The sequence below is a fragment of the Neovison vison genome, chromosome 13 (genome assembly GCF_020171115.1).
Source record: "Neovison vison isolate M4711 chromosome 13, ASM_NN_V1, whole genome shotgun sequence".
NCBI lineage: Eukaryota > Metazoa > Chordata > Mammalia > Carnivora > Mustelidae > Neogale > Neogale vison.
Genome location: NC_058103.1, coordinates 42,498,659 through 42,522,700, shown reverse-complemented (window position 1 = coordinate 42,522,700; position 24,042 = coordinate 42,498,659). Strand labels below are relative to the sequence as shown.

General features: G+C 37.3%; 1 protein-coding gene across 1 annotated transcript; it reads left to right on the top strand.

The window, feature by feature from the left end:
* Positions 1-1,676: 1,676 nt before the first annotated feature.
* Positions 1,677-23,483, top strand: NAA30 (N-alpha-acetyltransferase 30, NatC catalytic subunit). The gene is made up of 5 exons (XM_044229600.1): positions 1,677-1,732; positions 2,000-2,771; positions 7,985-8,108; positions 9,702-9,757; positions 20,043-23,483. The coding sequence occupies exons 2-5, from the start codon at positions 2,001-2,003 to the stop codon at positions 20,178-20,180; spliced, it is 1,089 nt and encodes a 362-aa protein (XP_044085535.1). The 5' UTR covers positions 1,677-1,732; position 2,000; the 3' UTR covers positions 20,181-23,483.
* Positions 23,484-24,042: the final 559 nt, after the last annotated feature.

The window sequence follows — 24,042 nt, the reverse complement described above, 5'->3', positions numbered from 1 at the left end:
AGTCATTTCTGCCATGCAGTCTGAATTCCTGACCCACAGAATCCATTGGCATAATAAATGTTTATTTTATACAACTGTATTGTGGGAGTAATTTGCAATGCAATCATAGTAACCGGAAGTGTACCAATATATTCCATTATATTCAATCTATTTCATTCTTTCAGCAATAACATAATTAACTATAGTATTTAGGTATCGTAAGCTTATTTTAATCATTCTTGTATTGATAGACACTTAGGTGGTTTGGACTTGTTTCCAATTATAGATAAGGCTGAAATAAATAAGCACCTGCACCTCTATTTGTACACAAACGTCAATATTTCTATGAAAATCTATAAATTAATTTTTATAAAACCTATAAATGAGTTAACAAATACACATAAGGTACTTAGAAGAGTGCCTGGCACATAGTCACACGTTTTGTTATTATTTTTTTGTTACTATATATTGAACTTCTAGATGGAAGATGATAGTTTGTCCTATCTTTAGTGACAAGCATCCTAACAATTGTATTTAACAGCTACAATACAGTGTAACCCACTTTCCAGAGTTTTTATCATGGCAGAAAGTTGCAAACATAATCAGTCATAGAATTAAATCCCTGAAAACATCTGTATGCTGCTGACATGACCAGCTCTACAAATCAGTTTTCAAAAAACTTAAATCTGCTCCGCGTGATGGAGAGTTACAAAAGATCCGCTGGAAATCATCATTTGCAGACTAGAGAGGAAAGAGGGAATCCACCCGCTCAAGTGCGTGCCGCTGTTCAATTCCATTTGCATCGGCTCCGGCAGACCACTTGGTGGAGTGAGTGAGGAGGAGGTTCAGGACATCACTTTACTGGTGACAGTTTGTGTCACAAGTTTAGGCTTGTGCCTTTCTAGCCGTTGTCACTCTATTCCACCATCTCTAACTCTTCCTCAGACGTGCTTCTATCTGTCCGGCACCTTTTAATCACATTTACCTCCAAATTCCTGGGTGGGGTGAAGGGGGTAAGGGGAGAGGAAAAGGACTACCTGTCCAGCTTGTCTTGTCTCAAAAGGGTAGACTAATCAAACTTAACTCACACTGCAAACAACCAGTTTTTAACAGCTTTTAACAGCCGTTCTCTTTCGATTTTCTCCCGTTTTGCTCCATTTTTAAGGGACTCAGGTAACCGCCCTCCCCCCTCTGCCTTCCTCCCTTGCCCTTCCCCGGGTCAGGGCAAACGTAGTACAGCTGAGGAGGAGCAGTTTTAGGGAACTCGTGTGCTTTCGGGTCTGCAGGCCACCAGCCCGCGGGCTTCGCGGCAGCTCGGTGGACGGCCGGCCTGCCCATCTCTTCCCCCGCCCAGCGTCTCAACCTCCGCGGGCGGAGGAGTTCCAAAGCCGAGGACAGTGGGGCGGGAGCCGGAGACTCTGAAGCCCTGAGCAACTTCCCCGCCCCACAGCCCCACCCATTAGCACTCGGCCTCCCCCAGAGCCCACAAGAGACACCTTCGTCCCCGCCCCTCCACAGGTCACCTCCCTCCACGCCCCTTTCCCTTGGCCCCGGCAGCCGGCAGGCAGGGAAGTGTCGTAAAGCCAGGCCTAGGAAACTTTACCCGGGGTAACAGCCGAGGCGCTTTACGGCGACGGCGGCTGAGTGTGAACCTTGGCGGCGGTGGAGGCGGCCGCGGCGGCGAAGGAGGCGGCGGCGGCGACGGCTGAGGAGGAAGAGGAGTGGCGGCAGTGGCGGCGGGGACCTGTGCGGGGTGAGCCGCGAGGAAGGGACAGGGAGGGGCCGCGGGTGACAGGGCCAGCGGATGGGTGCGGGCGGACGGGGACGGTGGCCGGCTGAACAGCTGGGCGGCGCTGAAGAGCGGGGGGGGGCGCGGAATTGGGGGGCTGCTCCGTGAGGGACGGTTTCTGCCTTTGTTCCCCCCCCACCATCACCGCCGCCCCCCCGCCCGCCGCCCCCTCTGCTGCGCGCTAGTCCGCCGGGTCTCATGGCCTCCCCTCTCGGTCTGTGTCGCCTCTAGGATGGCGGAGGTACCGCCTGGGCCTAGCAGCCTCCTCCCACCACCAGCACCTCCGGCCTCGGCGGCGGCCGAGCCCCGCTGTCCCTTCCCGGCGGGGGCCGCCCTCGCCTGCTGCAGCGAGGACGAGGAGGACGACGAGGAGCACGAAGGCGGCGGCAGGAGCCCGGCGGGCGGCGAGGCGACGGCGGCGGCCAAGGGGCATCCGTGCCTCCGCTGCCCTCAGCCGCCGCAGGAGCAGCAGCAGCTCAACGGATTGATCAGCCCCGAACTGCGGCACCTCCGGGCGGCCGCCTCCCTCAAGAGCAAGGTTTTGAGCGTGGCCGAGACGGCCACGACCACGGCCACCCCCGACGGGGGGCCCAGAGCGACTGCAACAAAAGGAGCTGGGGTACACTCGGGCGAGAGTCCCCCTCACTGCCTCCCCAGTAATGGAAGAACTGCGCTCCCCAGCCCGGCAGAGGCAGTGGCGGCGAGCGATCCTGCGGCGGCCCGCAATGGACTGGCGGAGGGCACGGAGCAGGAGGAGGAGGAGGAGGAGGAAGACGAGCAGGTGCGGCTGCTGTCTTCATCCCTGACCGCCGGCTGCAGTTTAAGAAGCCCCTCAGGCAGGGAGGTTGAGCCTGGGGAGGATCGGACGATACGTTATGTCCGATATGAATCCGAGCTACAAATGCCCGATATCATGAGACTGATCACCAAAGATCTGTCTGAACCCTACTCCATTTATACCTATAGATATTTTATCCACAACTGGCCACAGCTGTGCTTCTTGGTAAGTGGATGGAATGCAAAGAGGGTGAACCCAGCAGAGAGATCCAGGCCGTGCAGGGCAGGGAGTGTGAGGGCTGAGAGTGGCAGTGGATGTATACTCCTGCGTTTCGTAGTACGTTACATGATGTAAAGTGCGTGTGCACACTACTAGTTATTTAATGAAAGTGTTCTGAAGGTAAGACGTCTTCATCTGGCTGAACTTGATAATGTAAATGCAACAAGCCTGTGTGATGCATGTTGGGGGTCTTGGATCCTGTTTATATTAGCTTATAATCTTGTTTAACCGTCTTTAATTACCTTCCCTCGTCCTCAAAGCACTTTGCAATTATTTAATTTGAACATGGTTCTGTTCGGATACAGGCTTTATTAATCTCTCAATTGCAGCCGTAATCAGGGAAGAGTGTATGCATAAACATGTTTTGGTGAACATGATTGTCAGTAAACTTGCTGTGGCCACATTGGAGAATTAAATCTTACAAGCATTTTCTATAATTATGGAGATTGTTTCCTTTTACTTCAACAGGACAATTAACAGTTGTAGCCAGCCTGTTTTCTAGTGCTAGATTGTAGAAGGCGCTACTAACACTTCTGGTGGCTGAAAGACTCCTGAAACTTGAACAAAATGCCTTTTTGGAATGTAGGAAACTAAGTGTGAAATTGTTACTAATCTAATTTTTTTCTTTAAGAAAATGGTCATAGATCTACCTAAATACTAGTAGTAACACTGGCTTCTGTGAAGTATAGTTGACAAATTTTTTTTTTTACTTATGTGTAAACAAAAAAGATCTGGCTATGAAGTAAGCTGAATAGTTGTATTTTTTTTTTAAATTTATGTAGTACTGGCAGTACCAGTAGTTTCTTCCCAGTGATATTGACCAGTTTTAGTCTGTATGAAACCTTCCACTTAAATATTAACTGAGGGTATATGCATTATATTTGTGTCCTCACAAACATTTTGTTTCCATTGACTTTCTTTGAGGAAAAGCAACATGCTTTTAAGAAGTATTTTATGGTATGTAAAGGGAGAAGCACTACTGTTGTTTACTGTTTTAGCATTGACTTAGTTGCACTTAGCAAATCCCTGCAAGACATTTTTACAGTGCTTTAGAAATCCATATTTTTTATTCCATATGTTGATAATCTGAAAATATAGCTCCAGTATTGTAGGTAATGGTAGTTCTGCTATTTTCTATGTTCAGTCTACTAAACTTCAATGTAGTATGTTTGTTTAAATTGTGGGAACTATCGTATAGTCTACAAAACTGCTCTTCCAGGATTCTAACCACTGTATCAAAATAGGAGTTCTTAGCCATGCCTATGCCAGTGAACATGGGAAAGTGATTTTATAGCACTACTCTACATGTGATATTAAATGCCAATGTAATTGCTAAAAATTTATGATTGATTTAATTGTAAGTTTACCCACAAAAGCATAAAATTGAGTCACACCTTAAATTGAAATATGTATTTCAAATATGTATTTCATGTACAGAAAACAGTTGTATATATAGTATTTAGGCAGCTTAGGGTTCTGATACTACCTTGGCCTTTCTCAATTTGTCTGCCATTTTAGACTCTGATAAACTTAGTAAATTTTAATTTTGATATTTCATAGACTCCTTCCAATTCATCAGCTAATTTGTACTTTAGCTCTTTAATAGCCAATTTATTTAACATTAAATTCTGAATATCTGGAAATTGAGATATGTACAGGTGGTTGACATCTAAGATTTACTAGTGCAAATACATATCTGGAGGTATTGAACATAAAATAGTAGTTAATCAGAAGCCATTTAGAATTGGGGCCTTTATGTTGGCCCCAGTTTTTGAATTTTTTATAAGAACTAATTTAAAACAAATATAAGTGAGTATATTTATTTTAAGTCATATCATGTTAGAACTATAAAGGATCTTAAATATAACCTAGCTCAACTTCACCTTTTTTAATGAAAAAAAAAAAAAAAAAATTAAGGACCAAAATGACTTAAAATGCTTAAATCTTCAGATAGTTAGGAGTGCCTGGCTGGCTCAGTCAGTGGAACGTGCCACTCTTGATCTCATGTTTGTGAATTCGAGCCCCAGGTTGGGTATAGAGATTACATAAAAACAAAATCTTTTAAAAAAGTAAATAAAGCTTAAAGTATTTAGTGGCTGAGAGGTAAAGCTAGAACTTTACCTGACCTCTCAATATGGAAATAAGCAAGAACCTGAAAAGTTACATATTCTTGACCTATTCAGTGAAGATCATTGTGTTACCAAGTTATGCCTCATCAAGGGACTCTTGTCCTTGCAAACATGAATAATCTGAAGAGATTGAAAACCTCCAAAATGTTTCTGATTTTCATATAACCTGTAATGGATCAAATGGAGTGTAGGAGGTTGAACCTTAGAAAATTGCCAATACTTGACCTTATCTGATTAACAAAAATGATGGTTTCTTAAGATTCTTCCTAATAATTGTAAAAAGTGTGAAAGTAGAGTACCAGACAAATGGGACATTGTCAGTTACTCTAGTCTTAACTAATTTATCTCTACCTTTTTTGAGTTCATGGTATTTTCAGCTGTTGGTGCCTTTTTGAACATCTTAAGCTTACTACCAGTGATGTATTATAGTCTGTTTATTCTAAATTTAACTTCATGGCTTCCTCTGTTTTCTCATGTATAGCATTCTGGATTTTGGGAATTTCTATTTCACACAACTTACATTTTTCAAGTTTTATAGATTAACAAGCATTTGGCCTTATAGAGTTCAGTCTTAATCTTGCCAGGAATTTTTCAGTTTCCATCCTTGAAAAAAGAACACATTTGATAGTAAGAGTTCCAAATATATGTGCAGAGCTTTTATTTAGAAAAACTGACAAGCAGTTTAGCAATTCTGTTTTTTTTTTTTTTTTTTAAGATTGCCTTTATTTATTTGTCAGAGAGAGAGAGTGTGCGCAAGCAAGGGGAGCAGCAGGCTTCCCACCGAGCAAGGAGCACAGATATGGCACTGGATCCCAGGATCCTGGGAACATGACCTGAGCTGAAGGCAGATGCTTAACCGACTGATCTGCCCACTCGTTCCCCAGTTTAGTGATTTTTTTTTTTTTAAGGTTTTATTTATTTATTTGTCAGAGAGAGAGACAGCACAACAGGGGGAGCAACACCAGAGGGAGAGGCAAGCAGAGGGAGAAGCAGGCTCCCCACTGAGCAGGAAGTCCAATGCGGGACTGGATCCCAGGATCCTGGGATTATGACTTCGTTGGAGGGCAGATGCTTAACCAACTGAGCCACTGAGGTGTCCCTAGTTTAGTGATTCTTATAAGTGTAGAACCATCAGTAATTTATCAGAAAAAAAATAGAACTTCCTTACTATCAATATCTTATTAGTAACAGGCATATTATATATTGGGCTTTTATCTTTTTTACTGATTTTGTACCTGATCTTTGTTCCTTCATACTCTTAATTAGGAATAAGTCAATCTAGTCTAAGTGTGAACTGATAATACTTGTTTTCCTCTTACTTCCTTGGTCAAAGGACAAAGATTTGTTTGAAATTCCTATCCAATTTGAAAGTATTGTCCAATGGTATTGTTTCTAGTGGTTCTGAATTTTGAAGACGCTTCTTTTGGATGGTTTACTAACTGACGTGTATCCTATAGTTTTGTGTCATAGATTTATATAGGTTTCTATTTTCCTTAGCTTATCGGGTCAAAAAGTTTTTTAATGTACCATTTAATGTGTAAAACATGTACACACATACACAACCACATAAACATGTATTTTAGGTGAGTTACTTTGAAATCAGAAAAATGCTGTTAAGAGTTGTTCAGCCAGCCAATTTTTTATGTATTTTTCAGGTCTTATTTCAGGAAGAAATTTTAGTTTTCAAAAGAATTTTGATAAAACCAGATTGATTTATTGTGAATGAAAATGGAAATAGAAATTTTAGATTGGATTGTGTGATAAAACAGGAATGAATTAGTGTGGATTGTTCAGTTTAATAGCCCTTCAAAAGAATTTTTCTGACCCAGTTCAGGTTTGTGTGAAATGGATTAGAATTACCTTGCCTATAGGATTTCTCCACAATTAAAAAAGGACTTTTTAATCATATTACATAATGATGAACTGAAAAATGTCACATCAAAATTAAGTTTAAGTTAAACTGGTCTTTTCAATTTTTTAACCCAATTCCTGGTTTTTGTTGTTGAAATAGTTTCTTCTGAAAATTTAATTTTATTAAGAGATAATTTGAAGTTTTCCTATTTTTTAATGAGTGCTCCTTATAGCAAACACGTATTTCTAGCAAGCTGACATGTTATTAAATAATTGGAGCTATATCCCTGTTGATATTTACCAGAATACATTATCACTAGAACTTTTGAAAAACATTTTTAATGGTAACACTGGAAATCTTAATGAAAATGGGGGATGATTAGCATTTATTCAATATGTAACCTTTAACACTCTGGAAAGACATACATTTTTATTAAAATAACTATCAAATTATATTAAAGCTTTTGCTTTAATATGAAGCCCTGATTTTAAGCTCTGGATATTCTCTGAGCTTTATGATAATGATACTGTCAGGAGTGTCCTAAAAATGAGACCATCGTATATCTAATTTTCATAGTCCTTCACTGAAAAAACACCTTGGACAGGATCCAAAGAATACCTTAAAAAAAAGTCTTTTTTCTGAAAATCATTACTTTTTTTTTCTGGTCAGAATCTAACTCTACTGTTCATGTATAGATATGTCTTATATTTTTCTTTCAGCAGAACTTTTTTAGAATTGAGATAAATTTACAGTACTTTGATATGCAAGTTCTACAATATTTTATCATTTCCTAAAGAATTTTCTTAAAAAAATTACTTTCACATATTTCCTCCTTCCCAGATCTTAAACATGTAGGTCTTTATTGCAAATAATTATAAGCACCTCTTATAAGGTACTTGAATATTTGCTTTGTGGGAATCTTGCTGCTTTTCCCCCTAGGGTTTGGTAAGAAGCATAAGCATACCCTAAACAATGTTGAATGATTTTAAAACTGGAACATTTGAAGGACTTCTGGAATTGAGATTTCTGAAACCAGAAATTAATAAGTGATTGCTATTACTAGAATTATTCTCTCTCCTTCCTCAAAAGTGTGACCAATGGTTGGTTGCTGTTTCCCTGGGTAATTGTGCCGTACCTGATGGCAATGTATTCTTCATAACTGTTTGTTTATTTTTAAGGCCATGGTAGGGGAGGAATGTGTAGGTGCCATCGTTTGCAAGTTGGATATGCACAAAAAGATGTTCCGCAGAGGTTATATAGCCATGTTAGCCGTGGATTCCAAATACAGGAGAAATGGCATTGGTAAGGAAAATACTGTGTCACTAAATGAATGCATAAGTTATTTTCATTTTTATTTTTTAAAGCAAAAGATTTATATGTAAATATGTAGGAATGAGAAAGAAGGTAAGAGAAGGAAATTAAGGTTGTTTTTATTTCAAAATATTTTTAAAATGTTCTTAAAATGAATTGTTTCTTTATTAATGTTTTGTTTGAGAAATTATCTTTCTGGCAAGTAACAGGTGATCAGTTTTTACCTCCAAACATTTCTTTTGATCATATTCAAAATTCTTCGTTTATACTGTATACTGCAGTTTTCAGTAGCATCATTGGGGCATGGATAACAGCCCTCTAGGAGCTGTCTATACCTGTGTTAAGTGGACCTCAAGGCAAAATTACGGGGAAATTGTTACCATTGTTTAGTACTAATGCTAGTACTAGTCCTCAAACATACTGGCAGTTCAGGGAGGACCGGGGGAAAGAATGCTTTCTTAGTATTCCCAATTCGATCTCTTTCTTGGGTCTACTTTTCCTGGCATTTTCAGTTAATCTTATGCTTGTGATTTATAATGGTCATTAGAATCATTTGGGTGGTTTAAAGGCAAATGTGTAGGTCCCTCCTCCTGAGGATCTTGTTTGTCCTGTTAGAAGTAGGGCTGGAGCTTCCCCAGGTGACTGTGATGTAAGCCTGGTTAAGAGCCATTGTCCTAGTGTCTAGGACCCACTGGCTCTTTGTTCAGGATGGGGATCAAACACTTGTCTCACCAGAGGTTAGATTTTACTACTAAGGTTTTTAATGGATTGGACTTGTTATATAAGCCAAGTTTGCATTTTTGGCACATTAAAAAGAGCTGATAAGGGCTCATGGCAAATGATAAGCAATTGTCTGGCTAGTTCTCAGGGCAGACCCTGGTGGCTTGAGGGCTGTATGCTAGCCCATAGACATTTTGTTTGGCCCATGCAATGTGTTCTTCCTCATGTGCATGGTTGGGAAATTAAGAGATTCCTTACAGAATTTGGATTTCTTAAAATCAGAGTTGGCAGTTGTTTTCCCTCTTACGAGCCAAATGCATCTGACCCTAAACTAGGATGCATTTTGCGAGACATTTACAGAGAATACTGGCGTCATTTGGGAATGCTGGACTTCAGTATGCTCAGGCTCCCTATACGGTTTGTAGGAATCAACCAGTATTTGGGGCCCAGTCTGCATCCCAGCAGTTTCTGGTGTGATTTTTGGCGAAATTAGCTCAAGAGTCTTGTAGTAACTTCTGGCTAGTTCAAGGGTTTCCTGGGTTGCTCTGGCCATACTATATCTTGCCTTTTTCTTTTTCCCTTTTTCTCTTATTTTTAAACAGAACAACACAAACTCCTTCTTTGAGCAAGTAATTACACCTAAGAGAAAAGGATACACACAGAGATAGGTCTTTTAAAAGGAAACTTACATTGCTATGTGTAGGTTCTCTTGGCCTCTCAGTTTAAATTTTTATCTCACTTAAGATTGTATGTGCATTCAAGGTAGAAGCCAGCATTTGGTATTTCTGTGCTTATGAATATGATAATTTAGGTATCTTTAAGAAACTAAATTTTCCTTCATTAATACTCATATCTATATTCTAGGTACTAACTTGGTTAAGAAAGCTATATATGCCATGGTTGAAGGAGACTGTGATGAGGTAAGTCTTTCTAAATGTTTAAAACCTTAAACTGGTATTCTACCAGTTGTTTTTTTTTTTAATAAATATCTCATAATAAATTACACTGCAAATTTCATTGCAAACTATAATTATATAATTGTCGCTTATGGTAAAAATTATTTCCTTTTAAAAACACATGAATTTTGACCTAGAACAAATTTTAAGATGATAATGAGAGCTGAAATTTGCTCTTTGTCAAAATGTAAAGGTGAAATCTTAGACATTTTCAGTAAATAATTGATATTCAGAAGAATTGGTATTCAGAGGATTTGTTATGAGTTAAAGTCATATAAGGTAGCTGTTATTACTAATTTTACTGCAATTCCCTTCCATACTAGCCTTAGTTTCTCTCTAAATAACATTTTAAACTGTGTGCCAACTGTCAGCTCATATGAAAGACATTCCATTCCATGTTTGAAAAAAATCTCTCAGCATTAAATAATGAGAAGGCTGAGGAGAAAAAAAGACAACCACTTTTTAAATGTAGACCTCTCTGTGCATTAGCCTACAAGTGTCTTTTCTCTTTACCTTGTTTGTACAGCCTAACCACGGCTATAATTTCTTTGTTTCCTAGAGCACTATGCTCTACACATTGTGAGTGCTCCAAAATTCATGGTAATGGTTGGGAATGTTAAGATTTACTGTCATAATGTGGAAGGAAATAAGTATAAACTAGAGAAGTATAAATGTTTTTAATATAGGCGTGGTGACTGAGAAGGAACAAGGTTATATTGTGCTAATAATTTTATGAACAGTACAGGTGACAATTATCTTTATTATTGGAGTGTAACCATGCCTTAGAGAGTTCTCAAAATAGTTGAAATTAGGTTTTTTTCCTCAAAAGACTACAACTTGTTTTGATTACTTTTTTTTAAGGTGTTTTTTTTTTCCCCTGTACAAAATGTATACAGTCATTAAGTATGATGTGTGATTTGGGGGTACAGAGTCCCTTCATTCACTGTCCTCACGCTCTGCAGCTCTTCATTCTTCTTTCCACTTAGAGCTACTGTTCATCAGATCATGTATCCTCCCATTTCTAAGTACACGTCTAAGCTGTGTAATACTTTTTCTTTACATAAATGAAGCCATAATTATTATTCTGCAATTTTTTTTTTAACTTAACAATATGTCACAAACATGTTTCCATGTTGGAATACAGAGCTTTACCATAGAGTAGTCTCACGTTTCTTGTTCACATTAGTTTGTATTCTGACAGATCACACTAAATGGTGGTTTTATGAGAAGGCCTTCAGGCATGTTGGGCAGCATAGAAGAAATTATCCTGGCATTTCAAGATATTCAACGTTATTTCAGATGAGATAATTCACACATAGTGAAGGAGCTTATATTGTTTACAGCTTTTAATATAATGTCACCAAGTAAAAGATGCAGTGACCCTGACCATTTAAATGGCTGGTAACTAAAATTTGCAGAAGAGGATTGGATTGTATATGTTGATGGGTGTAAGTCTCTATGTTTGGACCATAGCCACACTGGTTAGTTCATCAGGAGAAGTCAAGCTTCATAAAAGTTGCTGAACTGTTTGGAGAAATCTTTGGGTTGATAAGACCATGTTTTAATCCTCTATTGCTACTGAAAAGAGTGGTTTCCAGTGAAGAGGGATGTACAAACAGGGCGTATTGTGTTCCGTAATGGTGTTATATCTTCTGTGAGTTAGCCTAGTCACTACCTGTGAGACAGGGTAGTGTGCTTTACCTTAACTGAACAAATGTTTAAATAGTATTGGTTTTCCTTTGGAAGTTCTGGGGATTGATACAGAGATTTGGGTTATGTCATTTTAGTCTCAAAGTTAGATCCTAAGTTAGTGACACATTTTATGGTAGAAATACTCTTTTCATTGTGGGCCTAAAAATCTAATTCTGATTTACTTTCCTTACTTTTGAAGAAAAGAGCTTTAACTAATCTAAGTCTGAAATGAGGATAGTTCCATAAGCTTATTTCTTTTGTATGATGTTTTTGCAGTTTGAATAACTCTGCCTCTGAATTAGAGAACTCTGCTATGTTTAAAAAAATTGTCTGTGTCCCACATTGTTCAGATAAGTTTTTCTCTATGACGGGATTAGAACCTTTGTTTACTCTTTATAAGGCTTTCCTTCTCCCTTTCCTTGTGTTTTAGACTATATAAGGCACAACTCTATCCCTTTTTCCCTTCTAATTTTTTATAGTTAATTTGTCTTTGTTGGTTCCATTTCCTTTTATTACCATTTCATTCCATTTTGGTTTGGTTTCTTCCCCCTCGACCCCAGTGTAACTATTTTCTCACTGATGTATTTGCTAGACCTAGTAGCTTCTTGATTCTCCTCTATTTATTAAACTGCTTCTCTGTCTTTAAGATCCAAAATAAATATCAATAACTTTTTTAAGTTTTCCTTAATCCTTCTGGACAGAATCATTTGTGTGGCTTCTGTGGTTTTCTTGGCTTCTGTTTTTGAAAAATTTACTTTTCTGTTCAGTCTGTGCCTTAGCTGCTAAGGAGATCAGAGATTCCTCTTCCTGTTTACTGCTGTGTTCTTAGTACTTAGTGTGGCATTTATGATAGAGTACAGTGGTTCTTAAGTATTTGTTGATTGATTCAGTGCTTCCAACATTTTATCTGTACCTCTTTTTTTAATGCACTTTTGAATTTTGAATTATTACCTTCTCTTTGCTTCAGAACTTTCTGTAAGCTTTCTAGGAATGGCAGTCATCTTACTTATTTTGTACATAGTAAGATTTAAAAAAAAACAAAAACTCAGAGTTTATCAGTTGTTAAAATACCTTTTGGTAAAAACAAAATCATGTATAAAAACAGTCTTGTATATAATTCATTGTTTTGAGGAAAACTGAAATTTTAATTTCTAAGAATCTAGTAACAAATTATAAAGTAACCGACATGTGATTTTACTTTTATTAAGTTAGGTCAACCTTCTTTTCCCTTAAAGTGTTAAGAAATTTCAGCAAATTATTGGAAAGAGATTTGAGGAGGGATTTAAATTACATTTTCTACCACTTAGATTGTACTGCTATTTTTTTTTTTTAATTCTTAGAGAGTTTTTAGTTTTCTGCACCTGTAGAGAGTTACATTTGGAAATCTCTCTGAAGCCTTACCATGCACATCCAGTCAGTTTTTCCTTCCTGTTCTGTTTGTAGAATTTGAGACCTTGAGTCGTGTTTTATTGTTCTTGGTAGCTCTTTTCATTTTTATGATAAATTCACAACATATTAAACCAAAATTAGTAATCACAGAGTTGAAATGTAGATGATGTTTTTGTTTGAATAATAATGAAATACTCTCTGGATCTACTATTTGTCTTCATTTTGCCTTACTATGACTTTCCTAACTTTTTATGGCAAAATTAGACATGTTAAACAGCATAACTAATATCTTTTTCATTTTCTGTATATATGAGCTGTCTGTAAAGTTACAACATCAAAAAAAGAAACAAGTGGATTTGTTGCTTCATGAATGAGAAATGCATTACCCTTATTGCTGACCTGGCTTTAACTTGGTTACACCCCCACATGCTCTGGCTGCCAAACATGTAGTGGCTTCTAGAACAGGCATCTTGGGTTTGTGTCTTACAGTAGAGGAAATAGTAAGAAAAATACAAATAGCATGAAAAAGTGTTCTGGAATGTAGGATTGCTGGATCATATAGTAGTTCTATTTTTAATTTTTTAAGGAACCTCCATAACTATTTCAGTGTTAGCTGTACCAGTTTACATTCCTACCAACAGTGGCCTAATTTCTTATAACCAATAAGAAATCTGTTACATATTAATAAAATGCATGTAATATCTTGATATGTGCAAATACATCTCATATTTTTATGATTTTTTGGTATTGTACAAAGATGACTTTTAAGCCTTTTATGTTTAACAGTTACATGTTGAATGTTTTAGTTTCACTGGAAACATATTTTGGCTATCAGACAGAGGCTGCTTGGTAAAGAACAGAGTGAAATGGAGATCTTTAAGCTGTAAGAACTTTTGGTTAAATAGTTTGTCCTAATTAAAGAACTGCTTATGAGAGTCCTGGGTTATAGTTTCTTAGTGCCATATGATCGTAATTCTGATCTTAAAGGAATGTTATGAAAAGCAGTAGTATTGGCTGCCTGGGTGGCTTAGTTGTTAAGTGTCTGCCTTTGGCTCAGGTCATGATCCCAGGGTCCTGGGATCGAGGCCCACATCGGGCTCCCTGCTCAGCGGGAAGCCTGCTTCTCCCTCTCTCATTCCCCCTGCTTATGTTCCCTCTCTCTTTGTGTCTCTCTCTGTCAAATAAATAAAATGTTTAAAAAAAAAAAAAAGGCAATAGTAGTATTCAGTAGTATTGATGGAAGGTCTGTGAGGTGCCAGACCATAGGCTAGTGCTTAGGTTCTAGCAGTGAACAGCTTGCCCTCCCTCCAGCAGTTCCAGCCTACAATATTAAAAAAGTCTTTCTAAACTGTAATAGTTTGGCTTATCCTGACAATGGTTTGTTGCTAAGAGAGTCCGTGGAACTTCACAGTAATCCTTTTTCTGTTAAGTAGAATTCTACTTTGGCAAATTTCTTTGGGACCAAAGTAGCCTCATTATCCTTTGGCTTTGTATGTAATACTCCCATGATGTGGACTGAAAGAATAGTTTTATACTGAGTTCACTATAAGCCCGGATTCTCTTTTAATGTGTTTATAAGAATTTGAGTGATTAAGTATTAAAAAGTAGTTACTTTTTTTTGACATTTTGTTTTGTCAGATGATCTCTTTGTTTAGAGAATGTGAGTACTGAGAGAATCTTTTCATTTAAACTAAGGTTAGCCCCATTTCTGTGTAATTGGGCTGTATTTCATTAATCTGTTAGGATGCCAACAAACATGGATACAGCTCTTTACCACACCTTATGTGTGTGTGTATGTAGCCACAATAAGCTTCAGATGTGTCTTGACTATTTTCAGTTGCCAAATATTAACAAACATAGACTTAGATTCCCTTCATTGTGTCTTAAGTAGGTTAGATCTCCCATTTGCTGCCTTGTTTTACTCTGGGAAACAATCAGCGGGGGAGGCACAGAAGAGTGGGTACTATTAAGTTTTAGTTCAGATTTGCAGTCTGGTCTGTTTTTGCAGTACTGGTGGCCTTGAGTTTCATTCTTTTGTAGATTGGAGAAAATCATATCTGTTTCATAGGGCTATTCTGAAAATAATGTAATGACAAATGTATGTAAAATGACATAATGCATGTAAAATCCCTTACAAAGCATTTAGTAAGCCTTCAATAAATAATAACTTAAAAAAACTTTCACTCCTTTTTCTGTGAAATCAAGTTCCAAGTTTTGTGTTGTTGTACCTTTATTGCATCACATGTTAATTGTTTTGACACATTTTAGCTCTAATTAGGTGGTGGTCTAAAACAGAATTCTAGGAGTTACCCAAGAGGATTGTTCAAAATTAAAAATCTGTATTGATCAGATTGTAGTGATCTTTCGTACTGGAAGATGACATACATTACTAAAAAATAAATTCCATATTTTTAAGAGCTGGGAAAAATTGTTGACTTTTCTTCTTCTTCTTCTTTTTTTTTTTTTAAAGATTTTGTTTATTTATTTGACAGATCACAACTAGGCAGAGAGGCAGGCAGAGAGAGAAAGGGAAGCAGGCTCCCCACTGAGCAGAGAGCCCCATGCAGGGCTCGATCCCAAGACCCTGAGATCATGACCTGAGCCAAAGGCAGACGCTTAACACACTGAGCCAACCAGGCACCCCTGTTGACTTTCACTTTTTTTAAAAATTTGATTTGATTTTGTTTCAGTGTTCCAAAATTCATTGTTTATGCACCTCACCCAGTGTTCCATGCAATACGTGCCCTCCATAATACCCACCACGAGGCTCACCCAACCCTCTGCCCTTCTCCCCTCCAAAACCCTCGGTTTGTTTTTCAGAGTCCACAGTCCCTCATGGTTTGTCTCCCCCATCCGATTTCCCCCAACTCACTTCTCTCCTATCTCCCAATGTCCTCTGTTATTCTTTATGCTCCACAAGTTAAGCGAAACCATATGATAATTGACTCTCTCTGCTTGACTTATTTCATTCAGCATAATCTCTTCCCGTCTCATTTATGTTGATAAAAAAGTTGGGTATTCATCCTTTCTGATGGAGGCATAATATTACATTGTATATATGAACCAGATCTTTATCCATTCATCTGTTGAAGGGTATCTTGGTTCTTTCCAGAGTTTGGCGATTGTGGCCACTGCTGCTATGAACATTGGGGTACATATGGCCCTTCTTTTCATTACATCTGTATCTTCGGGGTAAATACCCAGTAGTGCAATTGCCAGGTCATAGGGTAGCTCTATTTTTAATTTCTTTTTTTTTAAGATTTTATTTATTTATTTGACAGAGAGAGATCACAAGTAGGCAGAGAGGCAGGCAGAGAGAGAGAGAGAGGAGGAAGCAGGCTCCCTGCTGAGCAGAGAGCCCGATGCGGGACTCGATCCCAGGACCCTGAGATCATAACCTGAGCCGAAGGCAGCGGCTTAACCCACTGAGCCACCCAGGCACCCTATTTTTAATTTCTTAAGGAATCTCCACACTGTTCCAAAGTGGCTGCCCCAACTTGCATTCCCACCAACAGTGTAAGAGGGTTCCCCTTTCTCCACATCCTCTCCAGCTCTTCTTGTTTACTGTCTTGTTAATTTTGGTCATTCTAATTGGTGTAAGGTGGAATCTCAATGTGGTTTTGATTTTAATCTCTCTGATGGCTAATGATGATGAACATTTTTTCATGTGTCTGTTAGCTATTTGTTTGTTTTCTTTGGGGAAGTGTCTGTTCATGTCTTCTGCCCATTTTTTGACATGGTAATATGTTTTGTGTGTGTTAAGTTTGAGGAGTTCTTTATAGATCTTGGACATCAGCCCTTTGTAGTGTCATTTGCGAGTATCTTCTCCCATTCTGTGGGTTGCCTCTTTGTTTTGTTGACCGTTTCTTTTGCTGTGGAGAAACTTTTGATTTTGATGAAGTCCCGAAAGTTCATTTTCGGTTTTGTTTCCTTTGCCTTTGGAGACATGTCTTGAAAGAAGTTGCTGTGGCTAATGTCGAAGAGGTTACTGCCTATGTTCTCCTCTAGGATTTTGATAGATTCCTGCTTTATGTTGAGATGTTTCATCCATTTTGAGTTTTTCTTTGTGTATGGTTTAAGAGAATGGTCAAGTTTCATTCGTTTATACATTGCTGTCCAATTTTCCCAGCACCATTTATTAAAGAGACTTTTTTCAAAACACTGTATTTTTTTTCCTGTTTTGTCAAAGATTATTTGACCATAGAGTTGTGCTCTCTTCTCTGTTCCATTGGTCTATGTGTCTGCTTTTATGCCAGTACCATGCTGACTTGGTGATCACTGCTTTGTAGTAAAGCTTGAAATTGGGCAATGTCATGCCCCCAGTTTTGTTTTTCTTTTTCAACATTTCCTTAGCAATTCGGGGTCCCTTCTGGTTCCACACAAATTTTAGGATTTTCAAAGAGCTCTTTGAAAAATGCCAGTGGAATTTTGATCGGGATGGCATTGAAAATATAGATTGCTTTAGGCAGTATAGACATTTTAACAATGTTTACTCTTCCAATTCCATGAGCATGGAATGCTCTTCCATCTTTTTGCATCTTCTTCAATTTCTTCAATGAGTGTTCTTTAGCTCCCCAAGTACAGATCCTTTACCTCTTTGGTTAGTTTTATTCCCAGGTATCTTATGGTTCTTGGTGCTATAGTCAATTGAATCGATTCTCTAATTTCCCTTTCTATATTTTCATTGTTAGTTTATAAGAAAGCAACTGATTTTTGTACGTTGATTTTGTATCCTGCCACATTACTGAATTGCTGTATGAGTTGGGGTAGTTTGGGGGGACTTTTATTCTTAAAACAATTTATTTCTTGTACAACATTTATTTAAGTGTTCCTTAGTAATATTTTCTCTTGCTCCTGATTTATTCATTACTTGTTTTTAGACCTTTTAAAAGTTCATATTTAGCAAGTGATTTACTTTAATGAGTAAATTATATAGACAGTTGCTTTAATATGATGCTTTTTCTTTCAGTACTTTGGTCATTTAAAAGTTTGATAAAACTTTCATTTGTCTAATGTTTTTGTAATATATGTAATATAATGAAAGGTATGTAGGATGTATATAATTTATAAACATTTAGGAGCCTTCTCTGTGTTAGTCAGTATGTTAGGTACATAGGAAACGGCTGTGAAGGAGGTACACATGATCCCTGCCCTTCTTAGGCTCATCACCTAGGAGAGCTGTCACACTCATTAAATGTTGAATGAGAATGTAGTTGGATAAGGAATGGTGCAGAGTGCTGTTGGGGTAATACAAAAGAAGACTTCACCCAGTCTGGAAGGGACAAGTTAACAGCAAAAGCGAGGAGGACAGAAAGAGCATCCTTCCAGACAGGGAAAACAACTGTGTGAAAGGTTTAAGGTGGGAAAGATCACGGTGGGTTCCAGAAACTGAAAGTTCAGTGTTGATCATGGAGAGCTGAAAGAACACAGGCAGGGGGCTGGAGGGACCTAAAGTGAAGTTGGTAGGGTAGGTAAAGGCCATTATTTTGATGGGCCTTTTAGGTTTCTTTATATTGCTTTTAGATTGTGGACTTTATCTTGAGGACAAAAAGGAGTCAACAAATGGTTTTAAGCAGGGAGTTAACAAGAGTATGGAAGACTTTTGAGTTAGACAGATCTTAGAATTTCAGTGTTCTGGGAGCTTGGACTAGAATGGTATCAGGGAGAGAAAGAAAAGGGTTGATTTGAGAGATTTAAGAGAGAAAATTGCAATACTTGTGCTTGGATGTTTGTAGCAGGGCATAGAGAGGGAAAAAATTATTTCAACAATGACTCTTGGTTTCAGGTTTGAGGCATTGTTAGGATGGAGATCTTGTTACTAAGATACGGAATTGTGGAGGAGGAGTTGATCATGAGTTCACTTTTGCAGAGGATGAGTTGAGGTATATTCTTTTCCCTATTATTTATATCCGTTTGAATTCTTGTCAAATGTTTTGATAGGTTGAGATAGAATAGAAAGTCTCATAGGCTTCACTTGGGCCTTTCTTTAATTATACTTTGCTCTTTTTTGTCCCACTTCAAACACCTTAGGGTTTGTAGTAGTAGTTACAGTAGTAGCTGTAGCTCACTGTGTTGGTAATTCTCAATGAGGTAGGTTGAGAAGCAATAGAAAGGCAAATAGAGCTGTGCATCTAAAAGGTAGGAGGATGGGATAGAGGATATATTGGTAGAGGAAGGTAAAAACAAAAAAAGGATATTAGAATATCAAAAAATGGCACTTATTCATTGTCAGGGCCATTCTAAAAAAGACTCAGAAGTTAATACTTTATGTTCTTCTGTTAAGTGTTAGTGTCCATAATATGTCGTCATTTGTTTGCAGACTGTAGTCTCCCAACTAGCAGCATCAGCATCAAGTAGCAATTTATTAAATACAGATGCTTGGGCTCCACCCCATATATACTCAGGGGTGTCAGCAATCTGTTTTAACAAACCCTCCAGTTAACTAATTTTGGGGTACCTTTGGTCTAAACAGAGAGTCAGATAATAAATATTTTAGACATTGCAGACTAGAGACCTCTGGTGCAGCTCTGCTCTGCAGTTAGGCTCTGCTTCTTGTATTGAGAGAGCAGTCCTAGATAGCACGTGAACAAATGGGCATTGGTTGTGTTCCAGTAAAACTTTATTTTCACATTTGGCCCAAGGGCTATAAATTGCAGATTCTGGTGTAGACTCTAGATAATATGGTAGTTGTTATCAGGATAAATGATGACAAATTAATGAAAATATAGGCGTCGGAGGTCAATTCGAATAGTTTCAAGTACTGGTCCTTTTTCTTCCAAGTTTTTATTGTTGATATATTTTTTTTTTCATCTTTTCGTCACGCTGTTTTTCTCCACAGGGAAATAATTCATCTTTGTTTAGTACAGAACATATATTCTCATTGCTAAAACTTCCAAACATCACAAAAAATCAATAGAACGGGAAATGTTCACATTCCTACCTCTCCTTGCCCCAAGAGAAAATTGCTATCACAATTTCAGTGACTATTTTTCTGGGGTTTTTTTCTTTAACGTTTGTTTCACCATCAATTTAAAACCGATACAGTATGTTTTTCTTAAATACTTAAAATGTTTACTTTATATGTGATTTGTCAAATTATGAAATTTATAAAATTAATTTCAAATATATAAAATTGCAACTCAGTTTCCTCTTTTTTTTTTTTTTGCAGGTTGTTTTGGAAACAGAAATAACGAATAAGTCTGCTTTGAAACTTTATGAAAATCTTGGTTTTGTTCGAGATAAGAGGCTGTTCAGATACTATTTAAATGGAGTTGATGCACTGCGACTTAAATTGTGGCTGCGTTGAGAAACTGACATCAAGGAACAACTTTCCAACCACGCAGAATCGACCTTTGCATGCAATGCAATTTGTACAGAATTGCTTTGCAGGTGGATTTAGTAATTTCCATGCAGCTCTTATCTGTCAGTGTCTCATTGAGTGTCGCACAATATTTGTTGCACTTTGGCATGGCGCATTTGTTCTGAATTAAAAGAGATTGTTTTAAACTTAAAGAGTTCTTTTGGTACCAGCAAGATGTGCCAGTTGATAGCCAAGATTTGTTTGTTCATTTGCAAAGTCTGCTGACAATGTCATTTACACAGTGATCATTTTGTCACAGAACCAGTAAGTGGAACATGATTTTTGTTCCTTAAAAAAGCCAATGTAAGATTGTAAAAATCTAAGTATACTAACATTTCACATGAAACCTGCCATAGTTTTCTGAAGGGGGTGGGGGAAAAGCTTCAATTTTAGGTTTTATTTTTTCAATATTAAATTTTCCATTCTTGAATATTGGTACCTCAGTGATTAGTGAATGAAAAAAATGTTATGTAGGGTTGGGTGTGTCTTACAATGAGTAAAGATAACAATTAAATTGCGTCTGCCAGTGCCTGTGTAGATAAGTATATTTGTCTTCATCTCTAGTTTTTGAATGCATGCTTATCTTTTCCTTTTCTTTAAGGCCTTTGCAAGCAAACTTTTGTTTTTATTTAAATTTTAAATTTGATAATAAATTATTTCAGATTTTTATAATTTGGATACTTTTTTCCAGGTGAGTGACAGAGTGGTTTACTGTAAAGTCCCTTTTTTCCTTACAGTAAGAAGTTGAATCTACTTGGAAAATCTTTGAGAAATGACTCAAAAGGGATGAGAAAAGTTGATGGAGCCGGGAATTGCTGGGTTTTGGATGCACTTTTTTTTTTTTGAGAGTGAGGGAATTTTTGGAAAAGAATAGAAAATTAATGTAAATTGGTATGATTTTATTTAATCAAAATTATCGCTAAGCTGTGAAGAACAGCTTTTACAAAGCAGTTGGAACTTTTTTTCCCACTTGATTTGGATTTCACATTGCTTCTGTTTCTTAATATGCTTAACTTTGGTTCTTGGTCTTGGAAATAAATTTCAAGGTGCATTGTATCCATTTTAAACTGATTTTCTTTTCTTTTCACTTATTTGAGCAAATTCTTGGGGAAGCTTTGCTTAGTTCTCAGAAAACCAAAAGGGAAAATTGTAAAAAAAAAATTTTTTGGAATGAGTCCTATGGGTTTTCGTTAATAGTTATCACCATGTTCAGTTACATTGTATTTTGGCCGATCTGTGCAGTGTAACAAATTTTGAAGTTAATTGCTTTCAGTTGAGTCAGGAAATATGTGATGGATAATTTAACTGGAAAACCTGGGTACCCATTTAAAAAAAAAAAAAAAAAGATGGATGCTCTGTGAAAAATGTTTTGTAGGATTCTGTGTTGTTTCTTCAATTTGGATATGCTTTACTTCTGCTCTAGGATTTGGTTTGAATTTTATTTTATGGATATAATTACTGTATTTTTTAAAAACCCTACCTCCATTAACAGTTGGTAAAAGCCCCCTTTCAGGAAAGTTTGTTGCCTTTTTTTTTTTTTTTAAAAGGAAAGCTGCTCCTTGCTCAGTGTAGTGTCTTGAAAGTGAACATGGTATTAAGTACTTTTAAAATAGTGGTACACCGATTTGGTAAAAATAAAATCTTCCTGCTGGTGGGATCATTTATCCTTCTTCTTAAAGACAAATATTTCTTTCCATTTTATGTTGCTCTTGAAAGTCTAATGGGCAGAGTACTGATTACATTTAAAATGTGATGATCATACAATAGACAGCTTTCCAGCTGACGATTTTGAGTATGTCTTTGCTCAAATGTCATTTGAGCTCTAGCCTTTAGAGTAATGCCAGTCATAGTGATGCTTCTGTTATTTTTAATATGGAGGGAACTGAGCTAAAACATTTATCAAATTTTATCTCACCACTTTATGTTTTACGAGGTGATTCATGAGTAATGATAGTTGATGAACATACAGTTGCTTGACTCACTAATGGGGACAGTTCTAAAATAGATACATGCTAGATTTTCATTTCAGCCATTGTGTTTTTGGCACGTTGTCAGTGAAACCATCTCTGCTGACCTTTTCCCCTAGAATTGACCATGTTTTGCTGCACTGCCTGGGTGTTTGTAAACATGACCTTAACATGTGGCTAAAAAGTCAGATCGTTGCTGAATTATTCAGTTGGTGTATGTTGAATATAAATGTCTTCCTTATGTCTTTCTTTGGTTATGAAAAAAGGGTTTACTTAAGTGAACTAAAATTTTAATGTCTAGCATGATAACCCAGCCTCAAAACCAAGTCTCCGTTCCAGTTGCAGTAGCATCATACATTGATTTACTTCTTGGTAGTGGGCTTTCATTTTTCTTATATAATCTTAAAACAATCCCATTTAAAATCGATAGAATGAGTTCACTTGGCTAAAGCTGAGCAAAATTGGTGCAACTTTCTTTTAACGGGGTGCTGCCTCTTTAAGACTGACTGTACTATCCACTGACACTGGTTTGGCAGTTGGTACTGCTGAACATTTTTATACATGCTACCATGAAGCTATATATGTTAGTATTGAAGAAGCTAACGGGTATACTATACTATCATTTTTGATGTGTGGGCTGATTGTAATTTCCCTTATATTAGGATGAAATTACTCAAGAAGTCCACAGATCAGAAACCAGACAGTAGTTTTTGAAGTTGAAGCCAGCAAAATTTAAAAAAAGAAAAAATTACTATTGAAAAATTGGTTTTAATATTTTCTGCCTCTTCCCCAAATTACCCTCCCTACTTGCTCGACAAATCTATGTAAAGAAGTTTGTTTGTCACGTGTTTTAATTTTACCTTGCCCTGTGTTATGGTATTGGCTGACATGTATAAGACTGGATGTGTATATTTATTATGGTGTCTAAAAATCATGAAGTTCATCACTTTCCAGGAGCATAGATAAAAGCAAATTGGTAGTGCATCAGAGTTACTTTTTAGTGCACCATGACATCACTAAAATGAGTGCTATAATGTTACAGGGCTTTCAGGTTTGTAAAAACATAACCATAAATTATATTGACGTCAGATATGAGTTGAGTATCTATAAAATATCACGTGTATCTCAAAATATTGGACTGCTGTTTGATGACTGGATATTGCTGCATAATTTTCTTCTATTGTCCCATATCCTTTTGGAGAGAGAGATTTAATGGGATTTGAAATGTGCAAGCTGTCTAAATAAGATGCAGTCAAATAAAGTTGGTTAAGTTGTGTTTGCATTTTTCTTTTAGATACAGCTGTGTGCATTTTATGATTGAGTTGTTCTGCTTTTACCTACTAAGAAAAAAAAACCCAACCAACCCATTCAGTTCCCCACTTCCTGCCTCCGATCCAAGAACTATTTGGAAGAAGTGATATATAATTATTATCTGCTTTGTGTTCTGACAAAGTAAATTAGAAAATAACATGAGTTTGATTTTCCTAAAAGTATTCAGTCAACTCAGATATCAGATATCAATACAAATGAGAGCATTTTTTTTTGCATGTGTAAAACCAAAACTTGTTTTTTTTGTCCTTGTCCCATAGCAATTTATTCCTAAGACCATCTTTCTTTTAATTTACTATCTTTTTGTTTGTATTTAAGTAATGTTTTTAACCCCCTTGTTAAGACACCGAAGTAAAAGTAAAGTAGAGCAATATCTGGGCTATTTACCTTATTCTTCTGAGAAACTTTAAATGGTAGTTATGTATGCTTTTATATTTAAAGATTTATGGGATGTTAGTGGAAGAAAGAGATGTTTTAAATATGAGTACTAAATTACTTTCATCATTCGTGCA

Bases quoted from the DNA above. Each gene is read 5' to 3' on its own strand.
- NAA30 (XM_044229600.1), top strand. From the start codon at position 2,001: ATGGCGGAGGTACCGCCTGGGCCTAGCAGCCTCCTCCCACCACCAGCA. The intron at 8,109-9,701 runs GTAAGGAAAATA...TCTATATTCTAG, and splicing joins ATACAGGAGAAATGGCATTG to GTACTAACTTGGTTAAGAAA. The intron at 9,758-20,042 runs GTAAGTCTTTCT...TTTTTTTTGCAG, and splicing joins TTGAAGGAGACTGTGATGAG to GTTGTTTTGGAAACAGAAAT.